This window comes from Sminthopsis crassicaudata, chromosome 3 (genome assembly GCF_048593235.1).
Source record: "Sminthopsis crassicaudata isolate SCR6 chromosome 3, ASM4859323v1, whole genome shotgun sequence".
Lineage (NCBI taxonomy): Eukaryota > Metazoa > Chordata > Mammalia > Dasyuromorphia > Dasyuridae > Sminthopsis > Sminthopsis crassicaudata.
The window spans coordinates 372,245,520-372,266,681 of NC_133619.1; the positions used below are offsets into that span (position 1 = coordinate 372,245,520).

Below are 21,162 nucleotides of genomic sequence, written 5' to 3' on the forward strand. Positions count from 1 at the left end.
GCCTTGTGGGATACCATATATATGCATCTCTGTGTATGTGAATATATCTGTATATATAATATATGTATATATATATATATATATATATATATATATATATATATATATATATATATATATATATATGTGTACCTCTATCTCTGTATCTTTTTCTGTCTCACTCTGTGTTTCTCTGTGTCTCTCTGCACATGTGTGTGTTGGAATTATTGAGCTGGTGAAAACCTGAATGATTTTCCTAAAGAGGGTGAATTTTGAGCAGAGGTTGAAACTAGTAAAGATCTCCTGAAAAAGGAAATGCCCATTCCTATTTAAGCTTTTCTTTAGCTCCTGAAACTTTGGGTCTTCAAGACAACCCATTTCCTTGCCTTTTATAAAACAAACTTTCTCTTAAAAACAACCGATGCAGAACGAGTTAGTGGATTCTTTATAATGACTCCTCCTGGTCAGCTGAAGACAATGTTGGTTCATTCTCCCAGTGTGAATTGTCACAACCCTCTTCAGGAGAGCTCATTTCCAGGCTTCCTGTTTGTGAATAGATTGTAAGACCCTCATCCATATACATGCCTCCAATTAAAAGTTTCCTGCAGCTTCCACAGGAGCTGTCTGTGCTATGGAGTGAGACTGAAAAGGGAAAAGTGGCATTCCACTTCTAACCCTCATGGGAAGAGAGAGTTCTAGAAAGCTCCGCTCTGCATGGTCTTAGGGCTTTGATGAAAAGACAAGGCTTTAAGGGGATCCCATTAGCCTGGTTTGGGTCCTGCTCTGACCCTCTGAGACAGTACTCTAGGGACTGAGTCCAAGAATTTACTTAAAAAGAAAACAAATGTCCCTAAGGCATGATAGCGGAGGGTTTGTTAAACTTATCAGTTTCTTCCGAGCACTGGCTGATTGGAGAGAAAAGGCTGAAACTGTTTATTTTTGAGAAGAGAATGTGCTGCCACCCAAGCCAGAGCATACAGGTCAAAGGATTCCACTTAGGTTTGGATAAAGGTGTGGTGGAAATATAGAGTTCTGGAAGGAGAGGAAGGGCATTTAACAATTCCTAAATTGACTTTGGATTCAAACTCAAAGGTCATCATGATTGTCCCAGATTTCAGCTCTAGTTCCTGTCCCTATTGTTTTCCCAGACCCAGTGCCTGGGGGAAAAGAGAAGGGAAGAAGGGAGAGATTTCTATAATGCCTCACCTAGTGCTAGGGGAGCTAGGATCTGATTTCTGGGAGGGTGGTGCCTTTGCCAGCAGCCACGTCCTGTCCACAAAACTGAACATGCACTATATTTGATCAGGTTCTTCATTAATAATTAACACCAGTTGTCCCCCTCCCACACTGCTCCAGGGAACGAAAGAACAGTAACTGAAATGGGAGTGAGCTGAGGTGGAGTTAGTCTACAGTCATGAGAGGCGGAGACAGTCACTGGGTGTTGAGACTGAGCAACTCTCTTGACTCACAGGACAGGCTGAAAAAGTTTTCTTTCTATTTCTCTTTCACGGAGATCCATGCACTCCCAAAGCCTTGAATATCATGCTTCTTCCCATGTCTTTTTTGGGTTGAGGTCCCTCAGGAGATTTTCAGCTGAGGACAATCAGCTGGTGAATTAATTGTTAAGGTGGAAATCACACTGACATACCTGCATTACCAACTCTGCTGAGCAAGGAGGAACGAGATTTAGGGGACCTGGTTGCTGGACGGAAAAAAGTTTGGTTTTACCACGGAGCGTTTCAGGAACCAGGCTTTCTCTGCTCATGGCTGCCAGGACAGATTCAGCCCATGACTGCTCCCAGGTGATTGACCACAGCCATGTCCCAGAGTTTGAAGTAGCCACCTGGATCAAGATCACCCTCATCCTGGTCTACTCGGTTGTCTTTATGATGGGTATCCTTGGGAACAGCATCACCATTCGGGTTACTCAAGTGCTTCAGAGGAAAGGCTACTTGCAGAAGGCGGTCGCAGACCATATGATAAGCTTGGCCTGTTCTGACATTTTGGTCTTCCTCATAGGTATGCCAATGGAGTTCTACAGTGTGATCTGGAATCCTCTGACTACAACAAGCGATAACTTGTCCTGCAAGCTGCACACTTTTCTCTTTGAGACCTGCAGCTATGCCACACTCTTGCATGTGCTGACTCTCAGTTTTGAGCGCTACGTGGCCATCTGTCACCCCTTCAGGTACAAGGCAGTCTCACGGCCCTTTTGGGTGAAGCTGATGATCTGCTTTGTCTGGGTCACCTCTGTTCTGGTGGCTCTGCCCCTTCTTTTTGCCATGGGCATTGAGTACCCTCTGGTCCAGGTGCCTAACCACCAAGGCCTCCTTTGCAAACGGCCTCGGATACCACACCTCGAGCACCCGGAGACCTCCAACATGTCCATTTGCACCAGCCTCTCCAGTCGGTGGACAGTTTTCCAATCTAGCATCTTCAGTGCCTTTATCATCTACTTTGTGGTCCTGCTCTTGGTGACTTTCATGTGCCGAAACATGATGCAAAAGCTAATGAAGAAGGGTACACTGGCAGGGAAAGGGCAAGATCAGCTGAGGAAGGCAGAGAGTGAAGAGAGCAAAACAGCCAGAAAGCAGACCATCATCTTCCTAGGTGAGTCCTATCCTGGAAGGCGGGCAATTGTGTACCTCCTTCCTGACTTTGGAGTTTCAACTTTAAATCTGTGAGTTCAGTGAAAAGCAGCATCATTTATTTTTAAGTCTAGAAGCAACTCCTTTTCATAAAGATGGGTTTGGACTAAGTTTGAAAAGTTCAGAAGTAAGATTAGGAATTTAATTGATTCTTCTGATTTCCTTCCCTTTTTTGGTTGGGGAAGAACATCAGGTTACATACAAACTCAGATACTATTTGTGTGAGCTGATTTTGCCTAATTGCTTTTCTTTGTTGTAAAGGAGGATGTATATATACACACATATAGTTACAAAGTTTAATAGTTTAGGACTAACTAAAACTTTTGGGATATGCACAAGCATCTATATTTATATACATCTGTACATATATAGTCACAATATTTAACAATAGGATTAACTAAAGTTTTTGGGATAGGCACAAACATCTCTCTATATATATAGTTTAAAAGTTTAATAAGTTAGAACTATTTAAAACTTTTGGGATATGCAGAAACATGTATACATATATAGTTACAAAGTTAAATAACTTAGGACTAACTAAAACTTTTGGGATATGCACAAACATCTGTATTAATACACATCTATACATATAGATGTGTGTGTATGTATATATATATATATATATATATATACATACACATACACACATTCTGAACTAACTATTGTAAAAGCAAAAGGCATAAATACAACTTTTTTTTTTTTTTGAAGACATACCAAGTAGTCTCTGTGGTAGACAAGAGAGTTGCTCTTGAATCAGGGAAATTTGGATTCACCTTCTGACACATTCTGGCTCTATGTCTTTGGGCAAGTCTTGAGTTCTCAGTCTCTGTGTTCTCAGTAAAGTCAAACAATTCCGTAAATCTGAAAATTTTAACTCAGTTGCTAATTGTCATTGATAGAGGTAAGTTTCCCCATCTGAAAGCTCCCTACTACAGATGACAAAAAAAGAAAAATGCTGGAACTTAGGATGTGGGAAGAACAGTCTTAAATGTCTAAGTTTTCTTCAATTTTTCCACATCTAAACTAATATCAAGTCTATTTATCATATATTTCAAAAGGATCTGGTGAAGATCACACAAATCTATGCAAAAGTGTTTTGAGGCAAAGGACTATATAAATGTAAGGGTATCAGTATGTTATTCTAGTACTATATTTCAGTAAAAATGTAAGTTTTTGGGGGCAAGAACTGTTTTCACTTTGGTATTGTTGTCTGCCGTGACTAATCCAGTAGGAACTCAACAAATGTTTATTCAATTGAATTATGAAGTTCCTCCTTTGCCCTGGGACTTTCTTGAGCAATTTCTTTTGGTTCTTAATTTTTTTTTTCTCCTATGCTCAGAAAACTACCTGGATTAGACATATTCCAGTGAGGGTGCTATTTCACTGCCACTAGCTGCTCTCTCTGCCACCATCTGGAGCCTTCTTCAGAAGGCTGGAGTACTCTGATAAGGCCTTCCCTGGGTACTGCTTGGGTGACAAAAGTGGTCTGTCTGCTTCCTTATCATAGCCTCCAAGTGCAGAAGTGATCTTTTATTGAGCAGAAGCAGAAGGACTGCACAGATTATTAGAACTGTTTTGCTTTCAATCCCTGAAAATATCAAATTAAGAGAGGATGAGAGTCTTTTGTTTTTCAAACTTCTGTGATTATTCATTTACACTTAAGGGCCTTTTTCATCTTTGAAAAGATAGGCTCCTCTCATATAATATATATGGAAATTATCATAAAGAGAATCAAGAGCAGACCAATGCCTTCAGGATTTTAGATTTTAATAGAAGTATATTAGAATCATAGGATCTTGGACCTACTGTGGGGCAGAAGTTATCCAGTCTAACTCATTTTACAGAGGAGGAAATTGGGGCCCAAGGTCACACAGGTAGTGATAGATGTGAGATTTGAAGCTAGTCCTCTGACTCCGAATGCATCATTTTTCTCACTATACCATGCTGTTCCTAAAATCAAAAAATGGTACAACCTAAAAGGAGCTTTAGGGAATATTGACTTCAGTTTTTTTGTTTGTTTATTTGTTTGTTTGTTTTGTTTTGTTTTTATTTTTCATTTGTGTCCATCTCTTTGTAACCTCACTTACGGTTTTCTTGGCAAAGGTACTGGAGTGGTTTGCCATTTCCTTTTCCAGCTCATTTTTATAGATGAGGAAATTGAGGCAAACCGTTAAATGATTTGCCCAGAGTCACACAGCCAATAATTATCTGAGGCTGCATTTGAACTCAAGAAGATGAGTCTTTCAGGCTTTAGGCCCAGCATTCTATCCATTGTGCCAACTAGCTGCCCTGTAACTAGTTTCCTCATTTAAATTTCCTGAGGCCTGGAACAGAGAAGCCTAGGATTATACAAATTCACAAAATTCGTTCTTCACCCTGGCTTCCTAGCCTGGGTGGCCAAGCCAAGATGGATAACCAAAAGAGGTAAGGGTTTTGGTAGTGAACACGTGGGTCTTCTGACCAGGTGTTCACTCGGGAACCAACAAGTCAGGGCATCAGTTAGGGCATTATGTGAGTAGGTATAATAAAGGCTTTTAAGATTACACGTGGCTGTTCTTGAGTGCGCTACCGGTTATTAAGCTATAGATTCAAGAGATTGTGGCCAGAGACCTTTGAAGGCCTCAGAGGAGGCGAGCCGGGCAGAGTTCACACTTCAGAGGACAGTAGTCAAAGGTACTAAGGGAAGGAAGGGAAGCATTTTCAGGAAAGTGTTTTGTTATTTTAATGTTCAGAATGTAGTAAAAAGGATTGAGAAAGATATAGTGAGGTTTCCCGTGTGATTTGTTGGCAGAAATCCAAGAATCAAGTCCTAGAGCTAGAAGGTTAGACTTGGGGGGGGGGGGGGGGAATCTTGTATGTCTAAGGTGCCTGACTTATTGAGGACTGAAATTTCATCTGGTAGGATATCATTCCTTTAATTTAAAGGATCACAAGAAGAGAGCTGGAAGGGACCTGGAAGGCCAACTAGTCCAGGCTCCTTATTTTACAGAATAGGAAGTGGAGGCCCAGAGAGCTTAAGTGACATAGTGGGAATCAAAAGTAGGGTTTGAACTCTGCCTCTCTGATCCCAGAATCAGTGCTCTTTCTGGGTTAACATGCTCTTTCTGGGATAATACTGACCCTCGTAAAGATTCAAATCCTACTTTCCTTATAATCCTCAGCAATAACACTTTTAGTAAGCATTTTAAGAACGATTGGTAGGGGCAGCTAAGTAAACCAGTGGATAGAGCACCAGCCCTGAAGTCAGGAGGACTTGAGCTCAAATTTGGTCTCATGACTTAAAACTGCCTAGCTGTGTGACCCTGGGCAAGTCACTTAACCTCAATTGCCTCAGCAAAAAAAAAAAAAAAAAAAAAAAAAATTGCCCAGGGGCAGCTAGATGGTGCAATGGTTAGAGCATTGGCTTTGGAGTCAAGAGAACTTGAGTTCAAATCCAACCTCAGACACATAATGTAGTTAGTAATATCTGCATGACCCTGGGCAAGTCACTTAATCCAATTGCCTAAACAAAAGTAAAGAAAGAATGATTTTGTCTAAGGTCTAATAATATATAGGTGATCCTCTCAATTCTGTTCTAGGATTGTGGTATATCTTTAGGAAAAAGGGGAAGATAATTGTGAAATTTCTTTTTCTTTCTTTCTTTTTTTTTTTTTCTTTTTTCTGAGGCTGGGGTTAAGTGGCTTGCCTATGGCCACACAGCTAGGAGTTAAGTGTCTGAGACCAGATTTGAACTCGGGTCCTCCTGAATTCAGGCCTGGTGCTCTATCCACTACGCCACCTAGCTGCCACCTAGCTGCCCCCTAATTGTGAAATTTCTTAACAAAACATAGGAAATACAGTTTATTTTCATACTGAAAAATTGTTAAAAGAAAAAAATTCATATTTAATATTTTTAGGAAAATTATCACTACCTCAAATTAACATTTCCTTATGCAGCTTCTTTTCATTGTCTGAGAATACTAGGATTCCACATAGGGGAAATACTGCTTAAGCTGTTTCTATCATTAATTCTTTTATGTGAATGGAGATCAGATTTTTGGGGAGAATAGGTCTTCATAGATCCTAAGACTAGAGTTAGAAGTAAACTGAGAGGCCAAATAAGATTCACAGATATTAAATGACTTTTTCAAAGTCACACAGATGACAAATGTGGAACCATGATATGAACTTAACTTCTTTGACTGTGGATGCAGTCTTTCCACTGAACCATATCCCTTTTTCTAAGGTATGAGGATTGAATTTAGAAGTAAGGAGTAGGAAAAGGTAGGAAAGGGGAAGTAGGCTGAGGTTAAGTTTTGATTAGGATTGCTGCTGCCTGCCTATGGATTTCCAGGGTCTACAGTTATTGGGAAGAGTCAGGGAATCTATGTGTACAGTAATACACATGGCCATTTTTCATTGTAGCTGCAATATAATTTGTAGCTCTATTCTGTATGGTAAATAAGCAAATATAACTTTATTAGGCTGAATGAGTGCATGTACTTATGTATATGTATATGCAATCATATATATGTATTTAAAAATTATACATTGATGCTGGTGATCAATAAAATACAAATTCATGAAAAATCTATTATTTAATTCAGGATAATTTTTTGATACTATATATTTCTCAATGGATAGTAATAGTTCATCTACTATCACATGAAGGAGGGGCCAATGAAAATCCTTGATGTTTAAAATGGGCTTTCACATTCAAAGTTGGGAATCACTGGGCCAGGGATCTTTACTGAAAAGCCTGTAGAAATAATTGAGAATGGTTTCTCTTGAATTTTTTTTTTTTTTTTTTTTTAACCAAGGCTATATTCTAGGAGTCTATGTATCTAGTCTTCTAACATCACTAATGATGTTGCCTTGGGGGAAAAAAAATCCCAAATTGCCTGGAGAAGAATCTTAGAACTTATAAAGAAAAGTCAGTCACCTTAAAGATCTTTAGCCTAGTTTGTTTTGTTCAGCCTACATGTCAGTTCCCTGTTCTTTACCAATTTGTTGGTATTGTTGGTAATAAGTTTCTTTACATGGGAGGTTCTTCAGGGTATAAGAGACCAATATTTGTATATGCTCTTTGCAGCTAGCTTTCCAAAGCAGTGCCAGATTTCCCCCCCCCAACATTATATTTCAAATAGCTTTTAAAAATATGATTCTCACTAATTAACTCGAGTTAGGAAATAAATTAATGAAGTGAAAAAGGAAGAATCATGCCCTGCATTCATTAGATTAATACAATGCCATTTACTTTGTGAGTTTCATAAAAATGATGCTTTGGGGGCATTTTTAACCAGAATAAATGAACATATAAATTGTTTACAAATCGCTGAATTTAATGTGGTAACTTAGTTGTCTTTTTAGTATTTCATTTAACAGATGGAGTAAATTAAAACAAATATTTGCTCATTTCAAACATATTTTGCATTTAATGTGAAATGTAAATGACAACATGGAGCAAGATGTCTTTGAAGCTTTCTTCAGGCAATAAGAAAACAATTAAAGATTTTCTTTCTCTGATTGTTAAAAAAGTATGATTTCTGCATAACAAAAATGAAATTCATAAATCTATGCATGATGAGGAAGCCCATGCTAAAAATATTAATTTTCCTTCTTGTGTCTTTCACTGCTGTACCATTGTCTAGTTAAGCTCTGAATTGGAGAATAATGAAAACAAATTGGAAACTGGGAGAGAGTGAGACAGAATTGCTCCTTAGGAATCTCTCAAGCAATTTGCAGGAGAGGACTATGATAATGCAAAAGTGCAGACTCCTGGAAATATTAGTGCTTCTACTTGTCAATTGTCAGTGATCTCTGGGAGAATCAATAATAGGCTCACTCTGCTGTTTGAAAAGGTTTCCAAGTTTGCTTAACAAAGGCTAGTGACAATGTTCCCTTCAGCAAGGGCTTGTATAAAGGGTTATAATTCCCTGTCCTCATGTTGGGAAAGTACCGATTGACTTGATTATTTGTAACCAAAATGTGAAGTTTAAGGGATTTGGGCCTTATTTTATTTTTATGTTTAAATGAAGCCTTTTGTTTTTTAAATAACCATTAAATTTTTTTGATATCCCTCTTTATGCCTCCCTCTTCTATTCCCCAACTCCAGTCTCCTTGTCATAAAAAACAGTTCCACAAAACCAGACAGCGACAGCATTTAATAGAGTATGTGATATCTAGCATCTGTATGTAGTCCAACTGTTACCACCAGAAGAAGGTGACATGTGTTTTATCGTTTGTCCTCTGGAAGCAATATCAGTTATTGCCTTTAATGTGAGTTCATTTGCCATTAATGTTATTTTCATCTAAATTATTTTAATTATCGTGTATTTTGTTTTGGTTTTATATTCTTTGTTCTACATGAATTCAAACAAGTCTTCTCATGTTCCTCTGAATTCCTCATATTTGTGGCTTCTTAAGGTGTAGGAAATTTCCGTTCTATTCTTATATGACAATTTTTAAAAATCACCCTACTTTCCAACTGTTTTTTTTCCTCTCATAATTCTGAATTTGTTAGAATAACTAGTGATTCACAGATTGACCTTTCCACTATTGACTTTTGCTATTTATTAAATTCTTACACAATTTGATGAGTTATGAGTTTAAACTTGCTTTATGTGGGACAAACTGGAATTTCCAGACCTGTATGTGGTAGACTTCCAGGGCCTTCAGCGGAAGTATTTTCACTATAAAAATAGGTGAACAGCTATAAGAGTCAGACTTTGCTAATTCATATAGGTTGGGAACAATCACAATATAATAGCAAATACAGGGTGTCACAAAAGTCTTAAGGCAGATTTAAACTTATTAAAATGATAAAACTGCATTAAGACTTTTTGGGACACCCTGTATTTTAAAGGAAATGCAATTTTGTCACTTTTAAGACCATATGGTAACTAGAGCTAGGTATACAATATTTTTTAATAATTAGATAAGAAACATTTGTAATGAGATATTAATTGATTGTAGAGCAGGAGCTTCATTTAAAATGTTTGGAAGTACTTAAAATATTAAGTACTTTAGAGATTGGTTCTCTCCACCCACATACTTGTTAACATACTTGTTTGCTTACCAAATACTTTATCCATAATGCAAAAGAAACTGATCATTGAAATATAAATTTAGATCTTGAAAAAGTCATAGAGATTATTGAGACAGCAATACTCACTTTTTATAGATAAGGAAACTGAGACACAGGAAGGGTAATGACTTACCAATGGTTGCACAGCCAGTTAGTCTTTGGGTCAGTTTTTGAACCCAGTTCTATCCTGACTCCAAGTATAGTGGTCTACCCATTATTAGTCAAGGCTTCCTCTCTTTAGCAATAATTTTGATAGGATCACACTACATTTCAGATGAGTTGGGACTGCATAAATAACTCATTCCTATATGCATCTTTTTGCCTCAAATATGGGGATATTCGAGAAATTATGTATCTTGACCCCAGTTATCCAGATTGTCACCTTCTTTATCTCATCCCCTGAGAATTCTGTCTATTCAAGTAATCAAACTTTCTATTTCAGTATTTCATGTTTACTTTTCTAGGAGTCATTTCTCACTCATAAATTGCTTGCTTCCTTTGATCAAAGTGGCAGACAAATGTAATAATACTGCCTTTATTTGTAATCAACCTGTCTCTAGGATTTCATTTCTCTGCAGGAGCAATACATATCTCTCTTGGAAGAGACAATTTGAAGGCCAATCCCCCATTCATTAACAAACCTGTCTTTCTAATTTAGTTTGGCTTCAAAGTGACACTCTGCCTAGAGAGTTTTACCTGTCAGGAAGGAGTTTGGCAGTACAGCCATAAGAACAATTAAAAAAAGACAAAATAAATGTTTATTTGGTTTTCTTTCTTCACCTATAACCAATGATTTGCTAAGTCCTGTCAACTATGTGACCTTGGACAAAGCACAACCTCAGGATTTCAATTTTCTCATCTGTTAAATAAGGTCAGTGGACTAAATGATCTATAATCATTTAATAGGTCTCTTCCAGATCTAGATAAGATGATTCTATAATTTTTCCTTGCTTATATGTCTTGCATTAGTCCCCTCTTCCCTATTCATATGGTCACTACCTCCCATTTATTCTCTAATTTCCATTCATTATTGGGACAACATCTCTGCAGATCTAATCACTCCCTTTCAATCTCTCTTTAACATAGGTTGTCCTTTATTTATTTATTTATTTTTAGCTTCTATGAATTTACATACATCCTGAAAAAGCATATATAGTCTAATACTATAAGACTTTAGAGTTAAAAGATGTGTAAGATCTGAGTCCAGTCCTTTCGCTTTACAGAGGAGGAAATCAAAGTGCAGAGTGGTGAAAATAGGTTATCTAAGATAGTTATTAGACAGAAAAGGCTCTAAACTCCAGGACTTTGGACTCTTGGGATAGTGTTCTTTTTTTGTTATTATCTCCTTCCCACTATACTTTCATTTATTGAAATCGTTCTTTTTCTTCGAGCACCAGGATCTTGTGCTGCATGAAAATTTCCCTGATTCTAACAAGACAAAAGTGATTTTTACCTCTTTATCTTTCTTATAACTTCTGTTAGGTCTGGAGCCTCTTCCTTCCCCTTTAAGATTTCATTTAGCCTCAAATCAATAATTATTTGAATATGTCTTGTTAGTCCATTGGACAATAAGCTCCTCAAGAACAAGGCCTTTGGTGTTTTTCATGTTTGTGTCCCCAGCACTTAGTATAGTACCTTCCTTACACTTGGTGTGTAATAAATTTGCTAATATAGAGCCTATGGACTAGAGGAAATTAAAATTAAACCTAGTTACAAGAATGTGGATCTAGTTTCAGCTGTGCCAATAACTGACTGTGTTACTTTGGGCAAGTTCCTTAAGTTATAAGGGACATCATTTGTAAATGGGGAATGTACCTTGGAGGTCATTTAATTCAACTCCCTCATTTAAAAAAATGGAGAAAGCTGAAAGCCAAAGTGTTAAGTGACCTGTCCAAGGTCGTAGAGATAATAAGTAAACCTTTGATTCCAAACTTAAACTCTTTTCATAACTTTACACTACCTCTGAGTATTAGTGTCTTCATGTCTATATCACAAAAATAACTGGCAAGCATGTAAAGATACACAAAGTATTACCGTATGGATCAAATGACAAAACATATGAGAAAATACTATACATATGGGAGAGATTTAAAAATATTGAAGTGCTAATTTCCCAATATATAAACTTGCCATTTTTATATCAGATCTGATGTGTTCCAAAGCAGAATTATCTCCCTTCTTTGAAGCTTTTTTGAAATCTACTGATTCCCTCCCTATTTCTTTGCTTCTCCCCCTGAAAAGCAAGTGCTTAGAGGAAACCATGGGGAAAGAGAGTCAGCTGATACTGGATATGTATCACCACTGGCTCTTTGGCATCAATTTCTTCATCTGTATCATAATGGATGGTCTCAAATGTTTTTTCCAAGATTAATTCTATCTATTAGCAGTTATTAGTATGATATAGCTTGTTTATTTTATTTTTAAAAACTGGGACTCCCTATCCCACCCAGAATGGAAGTACAGGGATTACTCATGGGCCCAATCCACTCTGATCAGATTTGACCTGCTCATGTATTTTTTTTTTTTTTTTTGGAGGGGGTGCAGTTTAGAGAGGGCTCATCTCATTAATGCTGAACGTGTGTGGAAACCTCATTAGCCCACTGCAGTTCAGAACTCCTGAACTCAAAAAATGCACCACCCTCAGCCTTTGTGGCATCTGGGATTATAGGCATATGTCTCTATACTTTGAGAGTATTAAAGTTTAGTAATGGATTTTTGTCTTATTGTTTAGTATGTGTCTAAAAAAAAGAAACAAGCTAAAATTTTTTTTAAGTTTTGTTACCAAGCTCTTTAAGATTTGAGACACATCTTGAACTTTTTTGTTTCCTTTATCTGCCCACACTGCCTTGCACAGAAGAGGTATTCAATAAATGCTTGTTGATTAAGAGTTATTCAATCTCAAATCAGACTATTTAGATAATTTTTAGAAAAGACTAAAGAAAATAAGAGATTTGCTGTGCTCAGGGTTTCTAGGAAACCACCTTTTTGGTTTGTTTCATATTCTCCTTTTTTCAATGCTGATCAGGGACTTTAGAATAATTATAATTATAAAAATTACTGAAAATTTACTTTAAGATTTACTTTAAGATTTGTAAAGCAGTGCTTTTTTTATAGCAATGCTGTAAGGGAAGAAATATAAATAGTAATATTTTCATTTTATAGATGAGGGAAGTGGAACTCTGGACTCTGAGAGATATCTGTGATTTGTCCATGATCACAAGGCTAGTTATTGTCTGAAGTGGAATTTCAATCCAGATCTCCTGAATCCAAGTGGATTGCTGTAATCACTATCCTATACTGCCTTCTATGTTTTTATCTATACAATGTTTCATTTATGGTAAACTTTTAAAGATTTTTTAAATTTCAAATTTTAATTAATCAATATTTTTTTCACTCCTATCTTCATGTAGGGGGAATGGGGAAAATAAGCCATAATAATTAAAAGACATGCTTAGTCAAACAAAATCATCAAATAAAATTCACTTATTGACTATCCTTAAAAAGATATGTCTCATTCTATATCATGAGTCCATCAAAATTCATTTTGCTTGTTAATTCATGCTCAATCATGTAATCAGTAGAATAGATGTCCCTCTCTTCTGCTCCTTCTATTAGATACATTATCCTCTTTGAATAGAATAATATCAATTTTGACCTTCCTGGTATTCAGGTGAGGATAAAGGAGAGAAGAGAAATTTATTTTTCAGGTTCCTCCTGCCTTTTTACCTCAGTTCACTTCCCATCAGCTAAACTCAAATCTCTTCAGGTTGAAGATCAGCAATTAGCTCTGCTTTCCTACCTGTAGCCAATCAATAAGCTCAGAAATTTTGGTGTGTGCTAGCAACCTGATTGGAGCTCCATATGTGCTCTTTTCTTCTCTAATTCCTCCAGGCTTGGTTTAAGATGGTCATGAGAAGGGAGTCTCCACTAATCCTGCTTTTTGTTTTGCCTACATTAGCTTAGAATGAGAGCTTTTTGAGAACTATCTTTTTTATTATTGGTGAATCATTTCATCATGTCAGACTCTTGGTGCTTTCACTCCAGTTTTTCTTGGCAAAGATACTGGAGTGGTTTGCCATTTCCTTCTCCAACTCCATTTACAGATGAGAAAACTGAGGCAAACAGGGTTAAATAACCTGCTGAAGATCCAATAGCTACTAAATGAGGCCAGATTTGAACTCAGGAAGATGAATTTGAGAACCAACACACTATACTTCTTTTAAGAAATTTCCAGTATTTTAGCATAGTGTCAGTGCTTAGTAGATGCTTAATAAATGTTTGTTGATTGACTAATAATGGACACTTAACATTTGTTGAGGTGACTGATTCCATGGGAGTCCAGTTCAAGAAAAGCTCAGCATCACAAGATAATATTTCACTTCTCCTTGGGCAGACAATACTTTAGAGTTTTGTCACTTCACAGAAAGTGAGCTCACAGAAATTGCTTAGTTTCAACCCCAAGATGAGCTTTCCTTGCAAATGATCTAAGTCCTTTGAAGCTTTTTAGAGGAATAAGACAGCAAGGGGGAAGACTTGCCTTTTAAAAATCTCCCTTAAGCAAATAAATGCTCTGATCACTGATTCCTGTAGAGTAACATCAACCATATGTACCTAGCAGAAGTCACCATCATATGTACCTGGCAGAAATCATTATGAATTGAAAGTGATTAGGACTGTGTTTAACAAGCCGTGTTAAACTGCATTTAACAAGGTGCTAAGACTGTGAAAGGATTTTAAAAATATTTCTTCCCTGATTCTGTCATCATTTACTAATAAGAAAATCATTTACCTTTATAATCTTATAGGCTGAATCATAGGTATCTAAAACTTGCAAAAAACACCACTTGTAGAAAGCTTTAAAGAACTCCCTATATTTCAGTTTTTAGCGCATAATTTTTCAAATTCTATTTCTGGAAATAATGACAGAGCAAATTCTGTGGTCATGTTATAAGTACATTTCTGGTTTTTTATTAATATTTACTTGTCTCCTTTATTAGATTGCCTGCTCCTTGGGGGCAGGAATCATGGCACTTTTAAAAATATAGTTTTCTCATACCAAGTATTATACTGCTAGAAATTTTTTAGTCCTCAATAGTGAAATGAGAAAGAACAAAACCAACATTTGTAAAGCACCTATTATGTGCTAGGCACTGTGCTAAGCACAAATATCTCATTTGATCTCCACAACAATCTAGGAAAGTATAATGATATTATACCAATTTTGCTGAGGCAAATGAAGATTAAATGATTTGCTCTGCTAGTAAGTATATGAGGCTGGCTTTGAATGCAGAGGACACTATTTTGCATCTACTGCCCTATCTAATTTCAACTCTGAGGAACTGGCTATTTCTCTCAGGAAAACTAAGCTCACCACTTCTAAACTCACCATTAAGCTGCTAACTCTAGGCCAGATTGATTCCACCTACCTCAGCCTCCTCTGTCTCTGATTGAAGAAATAGAAGGTAGTCTAGCACAGCCCTCCCAGTGCTTTCCTTTTTAGAGTGTAGTCTTGACTCAGTTTATTCCTCTTTGTATCAGTTTTCCTGAATGCTTTCAACTCCATAAAACAAGAAACTCCCACACTAAGTAACCCAAGGCTCCCTGTTCCCCACTCCCTACTTTTCCTGTCTCTTTTTGTGTGTATCTCTCCTTACAGATTGTAGGCTCTTTGAGGGCAAGGACTATCTTAGTTTTTATTATACCCCACTGCCTGACACATAATAGGTGTTTAATAAAGGTTTATTGGATTGAATTGGATTAGGTCTATTCTCTATCCCAGGTCTAGTGCTCCATTTACTGTGTTTCTACTTGTTTTTTAAGGGTTACCTGGAGTTCTATATTCCCACTGAACTCTTTCCCCATCATTTTAGTCCAAAATGATCTCTTCATTCTCTATATCTATGTACTATCCAATCACTCTCCCATCAGAATTTCTTCTTTGGAGTCAGGTTTGATTGGTTTACTTTTCTGGTATTCAATTTTCACTATTTTCTTCTTATTCTTTCTATTTACTTTGTCATGGTCTTTGTGATACAGTTTTTCTGGTTTCAGTTACTTCAACTGGCATCATTTCATGTGTCTATCTATGCCTCTCTGTACATAGCATTTTTGTTTCTTATAGCACAGTCACATTACATTACATTCATGTAACACATCTTGTTTAGTCACTCTCTAATTGGTAGTCATCTTTACTGCCAGCTCTTTTCTGCTACAAAGAGAGAAACTCTCTGTTTTGTTATATATGAGGCTTTTCTTTCTATCATTGATCTCCTTAAAGTATATATCTGGCAGTGGAATTTCTGGGCTAAAATTAGATATGAACATTTTAGTTACTTTTTTTTGTAGAATTCCAAATTGCTTTTCATCATGGCCCCCAAATCCTCATAATTGACCTTCTATTGACACCACTCTTCTGAAACTATTTCCAAGAGTTACTAATGATATACAATCAATGTTCTCTCTTGCTCTTCTTATGCTCCACTCCTCATCCTCCTGTACTTTTCTGTAGCTTTTGATGCTTCTGACTCTCTTAACAGACATTCTTTCTATTCATAGCATTGTTTATTTCATAACTTTCTAATTATTCTCATCCTCTTATCATTTTCCTTTCCCTGTATTCCCTTTACCCCATGAAGGTATTTTCCCTAAGGAGCTGTCCTTGTTTTTTTGTTTTTTTCTTACTATTTTTAGCACGTAAGTATATAATCAATGATTTTTCATTTGCTCATTCATTCTTTCTTTATACCTTCTCCCAAAGTGACCTCATTACTTTCATGGTTTTAGCTACAACTTCTACCCAGATAACAACCAACCGTATATCTCCAACTCTCTTTTCTCATCTCTCTGCCAAGAGATTCAGTACCTCCAATTCAAATCGTTTATTTGTCTTTATTTTTAAACACAAGCTTATTTTTGACCACTGTTTCTGTCTGTGGCACCATCATTCATTCTTCCAGTCTGCCATATGTGTAACCTTGGAGCTAGCTTTTATTTCTTCTCTTTTTCAATTCTCATGTCCCATTAGTTGCTAAGTCCTGTCATATCGACCCCTCAATATTCCTTGCATTTCCTGCTTTCTTTCTACTATCAACACTATTATCCTAGTATATAAGTAATTATCCCCTAACAACTATTTAAATAACTCACTATAGGTCTTTCTGCCTCTTCTATCTCCTTCTTAAATCTATCATTGATACTTCTACCAGAATATTTTTCTTAAACAAAGATCTAGTCATGCTACTGCTCTGCTCAGAAATATTTAGTGACTTATAAAGTAACTTCCCAAGATCAGACATTAAATAAATAAAGAGGTTCAATTTTAACTCAGGTCTATTGACCTAAATTTAGGAGTCCTAAGAAGTTGAATCTGGAATTTGTAGCAGTGATTTCCAGGGGATATATTGAGGCAGACCCCATACCTTATTTTCTGACAGTTTACAATGAGTACCTCCTTTCTTAAACCAATCAGCTCCCGTCCTGTCTGCCTATCATTCTAAATTTATTTTTCTCCACTTCCTGTAATGAAATAACATTGCCCAGTTATTTCAGTAATATAGTGAGGTGAATTGTGAAAGGAAGTGTTAATTTTGTATTCCTATTTAGACTATTGAAGCTTAACCAAGGAAGGGATAGCTAGTACTTTGCCCCAGATGGTAATATCTAGAAGGGGGGGGCAGAGAATGCTACTTTTCCACTGAGGTCCAAAGATCACTTTGCTATACATATTTGCTAACTTATGCTCTTGCGGGGGAAGACAGAACCTTAGCCCCAGGAAAAGATGAAGAAGTGATAGGAGAGGAAGGAGAAATTATAGGGATGGAAGGCACTTCCATGGTTTCATGAACTCTGGTGAAAGGGTTGCCTTCCACCAAATGCTACCAAAAAGGCAATTCTTCATGGATGAATGGTGTAGCTGTAGGCTGTGGAAGGATTTCCTATTCTGTGTCTACGTCACAGCATGCTTCACCCTTCCTCTTTCCCCTCTCTTCCCAGTGAAAGAGAGCATTTCAGTTGGTTGGCATAATGAATAGAGCTCTCTGTTATGAGATGGCAAGATCTGAATTCAAATTCTGCCTCATATACTTAATAGCTTTATGAATAGCTTCAATTTACTAAATTTTTCTTAGTTTTACTTTCTTCATCTTACCACTTGGCACTTCCTACTTATAAATAACCTTCTGTATTTTATATGGAGTCTAGCATAGTCCTGATCATCCAAAATAATTGAAATAGACTTTAAGGGGAAAGTCCTTTGCTTAGGATTCAAATTCTTCATTATCACATTAGAAGGTTAGAAGGCAAATTCTGGAGATCTGTGAAGGCATTCTCCGGCTAGCCAGGTCCATAGCCCAAGGACAAACTAGAACTGAGTTATGATCAGGACCCAGATCAAGAAGAAATATAGGTAAAAGTAAATAATGAGAGGAGACAAAACATCCTGTTGCTGTTGGAGGACTGTTGTTACAGTATTAACTTTGAAAATCTTTTTTTTTTTTTTAATATAAACTGTAAACTAAAAGTAAACTCCTTGACAAGACCTTTATAATTGTGTGCCTAGCACTGTGTCTGATGCATAATAGGTGATAAACTAATGATTGTTGACAATTTAATTGTAACTATAATGCCATCTGATGCTGAATATCCCCTTGTAATTCTTCAAAGTAAATTTCCTTTAAACACCTAAATGTTTGGTATATTATCATTGGAGGTAGGTGGGGGCTCAAAAGTTATATAACACAGGAGGGCAGGGAAGAAAGGAGAGATGTAAGAGGAGGTAGAGTATCTAACTCAAAGATCTTTCAGTTTTGAAATTCTATGATTCTTTACTTCCAAGTAAAATATAGGCCCTCTTGGCTCATCTCAGCCATTTCAAAATCATACTTCCTGTCCTTTGACCATCATCTGCATTCCCTATCACTGGAATCTGGCCTTTGTCCCTAGCATTCTGGGCTCTGACAGGTGATATTTTGACTTAGCTAGCCCAGAATGAAGACTCCACATCTTTACATGGACACTAATCCTCTCCTTCTCCCCTTCTATCTATCCCTTATGTATTGCCTTCCCTATGTAGATTCCTTGAGCTAAGGAACCTTAAAGCTTATTTCTTTGTGAATTGTCTAGACTTAAAAAAGATTTGAGAAAATATTAATAATAAAGATTAAACTTAAAAGTGTATATACATTGCTTTTTGTTTCGGTTGCTTGTATTTGTATCCCTAGGGCATAGCATAGCACAAAATAAGTGCCCAGCGAATGCTTTATCATGAATTCATTTATTCATCCAAAATATATTCAGTACCTAGAAACTTCATTCTAGAAACTCCTTAGGGACAGTAATTGTGCCAAGTGATCTGACATCACGAAAATTTGTCAAGCTTTTGTAATGGGTTGCCTGTCACTTGGAAGCCAGCTGCTTTACCACTAGGGAACATTGATACTCTCCACTGAAACTCTAGGAAACATTAAAATATAGTTCACATCTCATAGGGCATATAGGTCAGACAATGGAGAGAGTACCAGGATTAGAATCAGGAAGACTCATCTTCAGGAGTTCAAATCCAGCCTCAGATACTTCCTTGCTGTATGACTCTGAACAAGTCATTTAATCATATTTGCCTTAGTTCTTTCATCTGTAAAGTGAACTGGGGAAGGAAACAGCAAACTACTCCAGTATCTCTGCCAAGAAAACTCTAAATGAAGTCACCAAAGGTTCAACAGACTGAACACTACCATATTCACGTAGGACTTTACAATTTACAAAACACTTTGAAACAACTTTAAAAATCTGTCTTTTATTATCTCTACTTAATAGACATGACAATAGTCTTAAAAGGAATCTACTATTCTGGTAATAGTCATATAACTAATATCAGAGTTGCAATTGAACCCAAGTCTTCTGTCTCTAAGTTAAATAATACTTTCCTGCATGCTGCTTCTCAGGAAATACTCCCTAAAGCATTTTTCATTTGGCTCAGATGGAGAAAGAACATCTAAAAAAAATCCCAATGAAAAGTCTGAAAAAAGGATAGCAGATCAGGCTCACATATGTACTCATATCCTGACCTTTCATATTTCCTGCCAATTTGTAAAACCTGACAAGATCTACAATATTTGCACAAGCTTTGTGTAATAGCTATCCCTAAACAATGGAGTGCTTTGCCCACATCTCATCAGCTTGCACTGTGTTCCTTGGGGGTGTCTGTATAGTAGAAGTAGTATTATTTGTGTATGACATGAAGTCAGGCTGGTAATATTACTGGAACTGTGTCACTTGTTAAATTTGGAGTTAGCTTTGAAACTAAAGGCATGCGTGCAGAATTGGAGTTAGCCAGTCCAATTAAGGAGAAGAAAATTCAGCATATTTATAAAGGGAAGACACACACACACACACACACACACACACACACACACACACACACACACACACACACATTTTCCCCCACAGGAGGGTGAAAAAAAGATCTATTCTCCTTTATTAAAAAAAAAAAAAAAAAGATAACATGATACAGTTTTTGCAACCATACTCAGTTGATTATCATCTTTTATCATGTCTTTCAAAGAACTACAATGTATAATTTCCTTTTTTCTTTAAAATTTTAAATAGCTATTTATTTTTCAAAGTACATGCAAAGAGAGTTTTCAACATTCACCCTTGAAAAACCTTGCGTTCATATTTTTCTCCCTCTCTTCCCTCCTCTCCTTCCCCTAGACAGAAAGTAATGCAATATAGGTTAAATATGTGCAGTTCTTCTAAACATATTTCCACATTTATCATGTTACACAAGAAAAATCAGATCAAAAAGAAAAAAACCAAGCAAGTAAACAACAACAAGAAAGGTGAAAATACTGTGTTGTGATCCACATTCAGTCTTCATGGTCCTCTTTTTCTGGATGTGGACAGCTCTCTTAATCACAACAATATATAATTATCAAAAAATAAGGCTTTCTTTTTAGTACTTATATGCAAAAATTTAAAAGACTAAATAAATATCACATCAAAGTGATAGCCACCAAGTTTCCCTATCAAAGAACAATTATGAGTCATCTTGATTTGTTAAGTGAAAACTTGATTTGTCACAATCAGTGAATGGATTACCTTGTCTGGAGGTCTCTCCCTAGATGCTGGAGAAAAAAAAAACCCCAACCACTCTAAGGAATGGTCACTTCTTTCTCTCAATTTCATATATCTTTGTCTTCAGGCCTTTGCTCCAAGCTCACCTGTTTCATACTTATGAAAGCCACCTGGCTCTAATCAGTTGAGCATCTCCTTCAGCAGTTATTCAATAAATATTTTTGAGTGCCTATCATTTGAATGACTTTGTACTCTGAACTATGGGCAGGAGTGGGCTGGAGCTAGCTCATACTGGCACACAAGAGTCGGTTTTCATTATGAGGAGTAACATCTCAGAAATAGACAAAGCTACAAATTAAGGCTCGCTTGATAGCTTTGTTAATTGTCTAGTCTTTAAAA

General features: G+C 36.7%; 1 protein-coding gene across 1 annotated transcript in view; it reads left to right on the forward strand.

The window, feature by feature from the left end:
* Nucleotides 1–1,403: 1,403 nt before the first annotated feature.
* Nucleotides 1,404–21,162, forward strand: part of GPR39 (G protein-coupled receptor 39) — a 244,116-nt gene continuing 224,357 nt past the window's right edge. Inside the window, exon 1 of the mRNA XM_074301868.1 lies at nucleotides 1,404–2,589. Coding sequence (XP_074157969.1) covers nucleotides 1,743–2,589 — 847 coding nt within the window. The 5' untranslated portion in view covers nucleotides 1,404–1,742. The remainder of the gene's footprint in view (nucleotides 2,590–21,162) is intronic.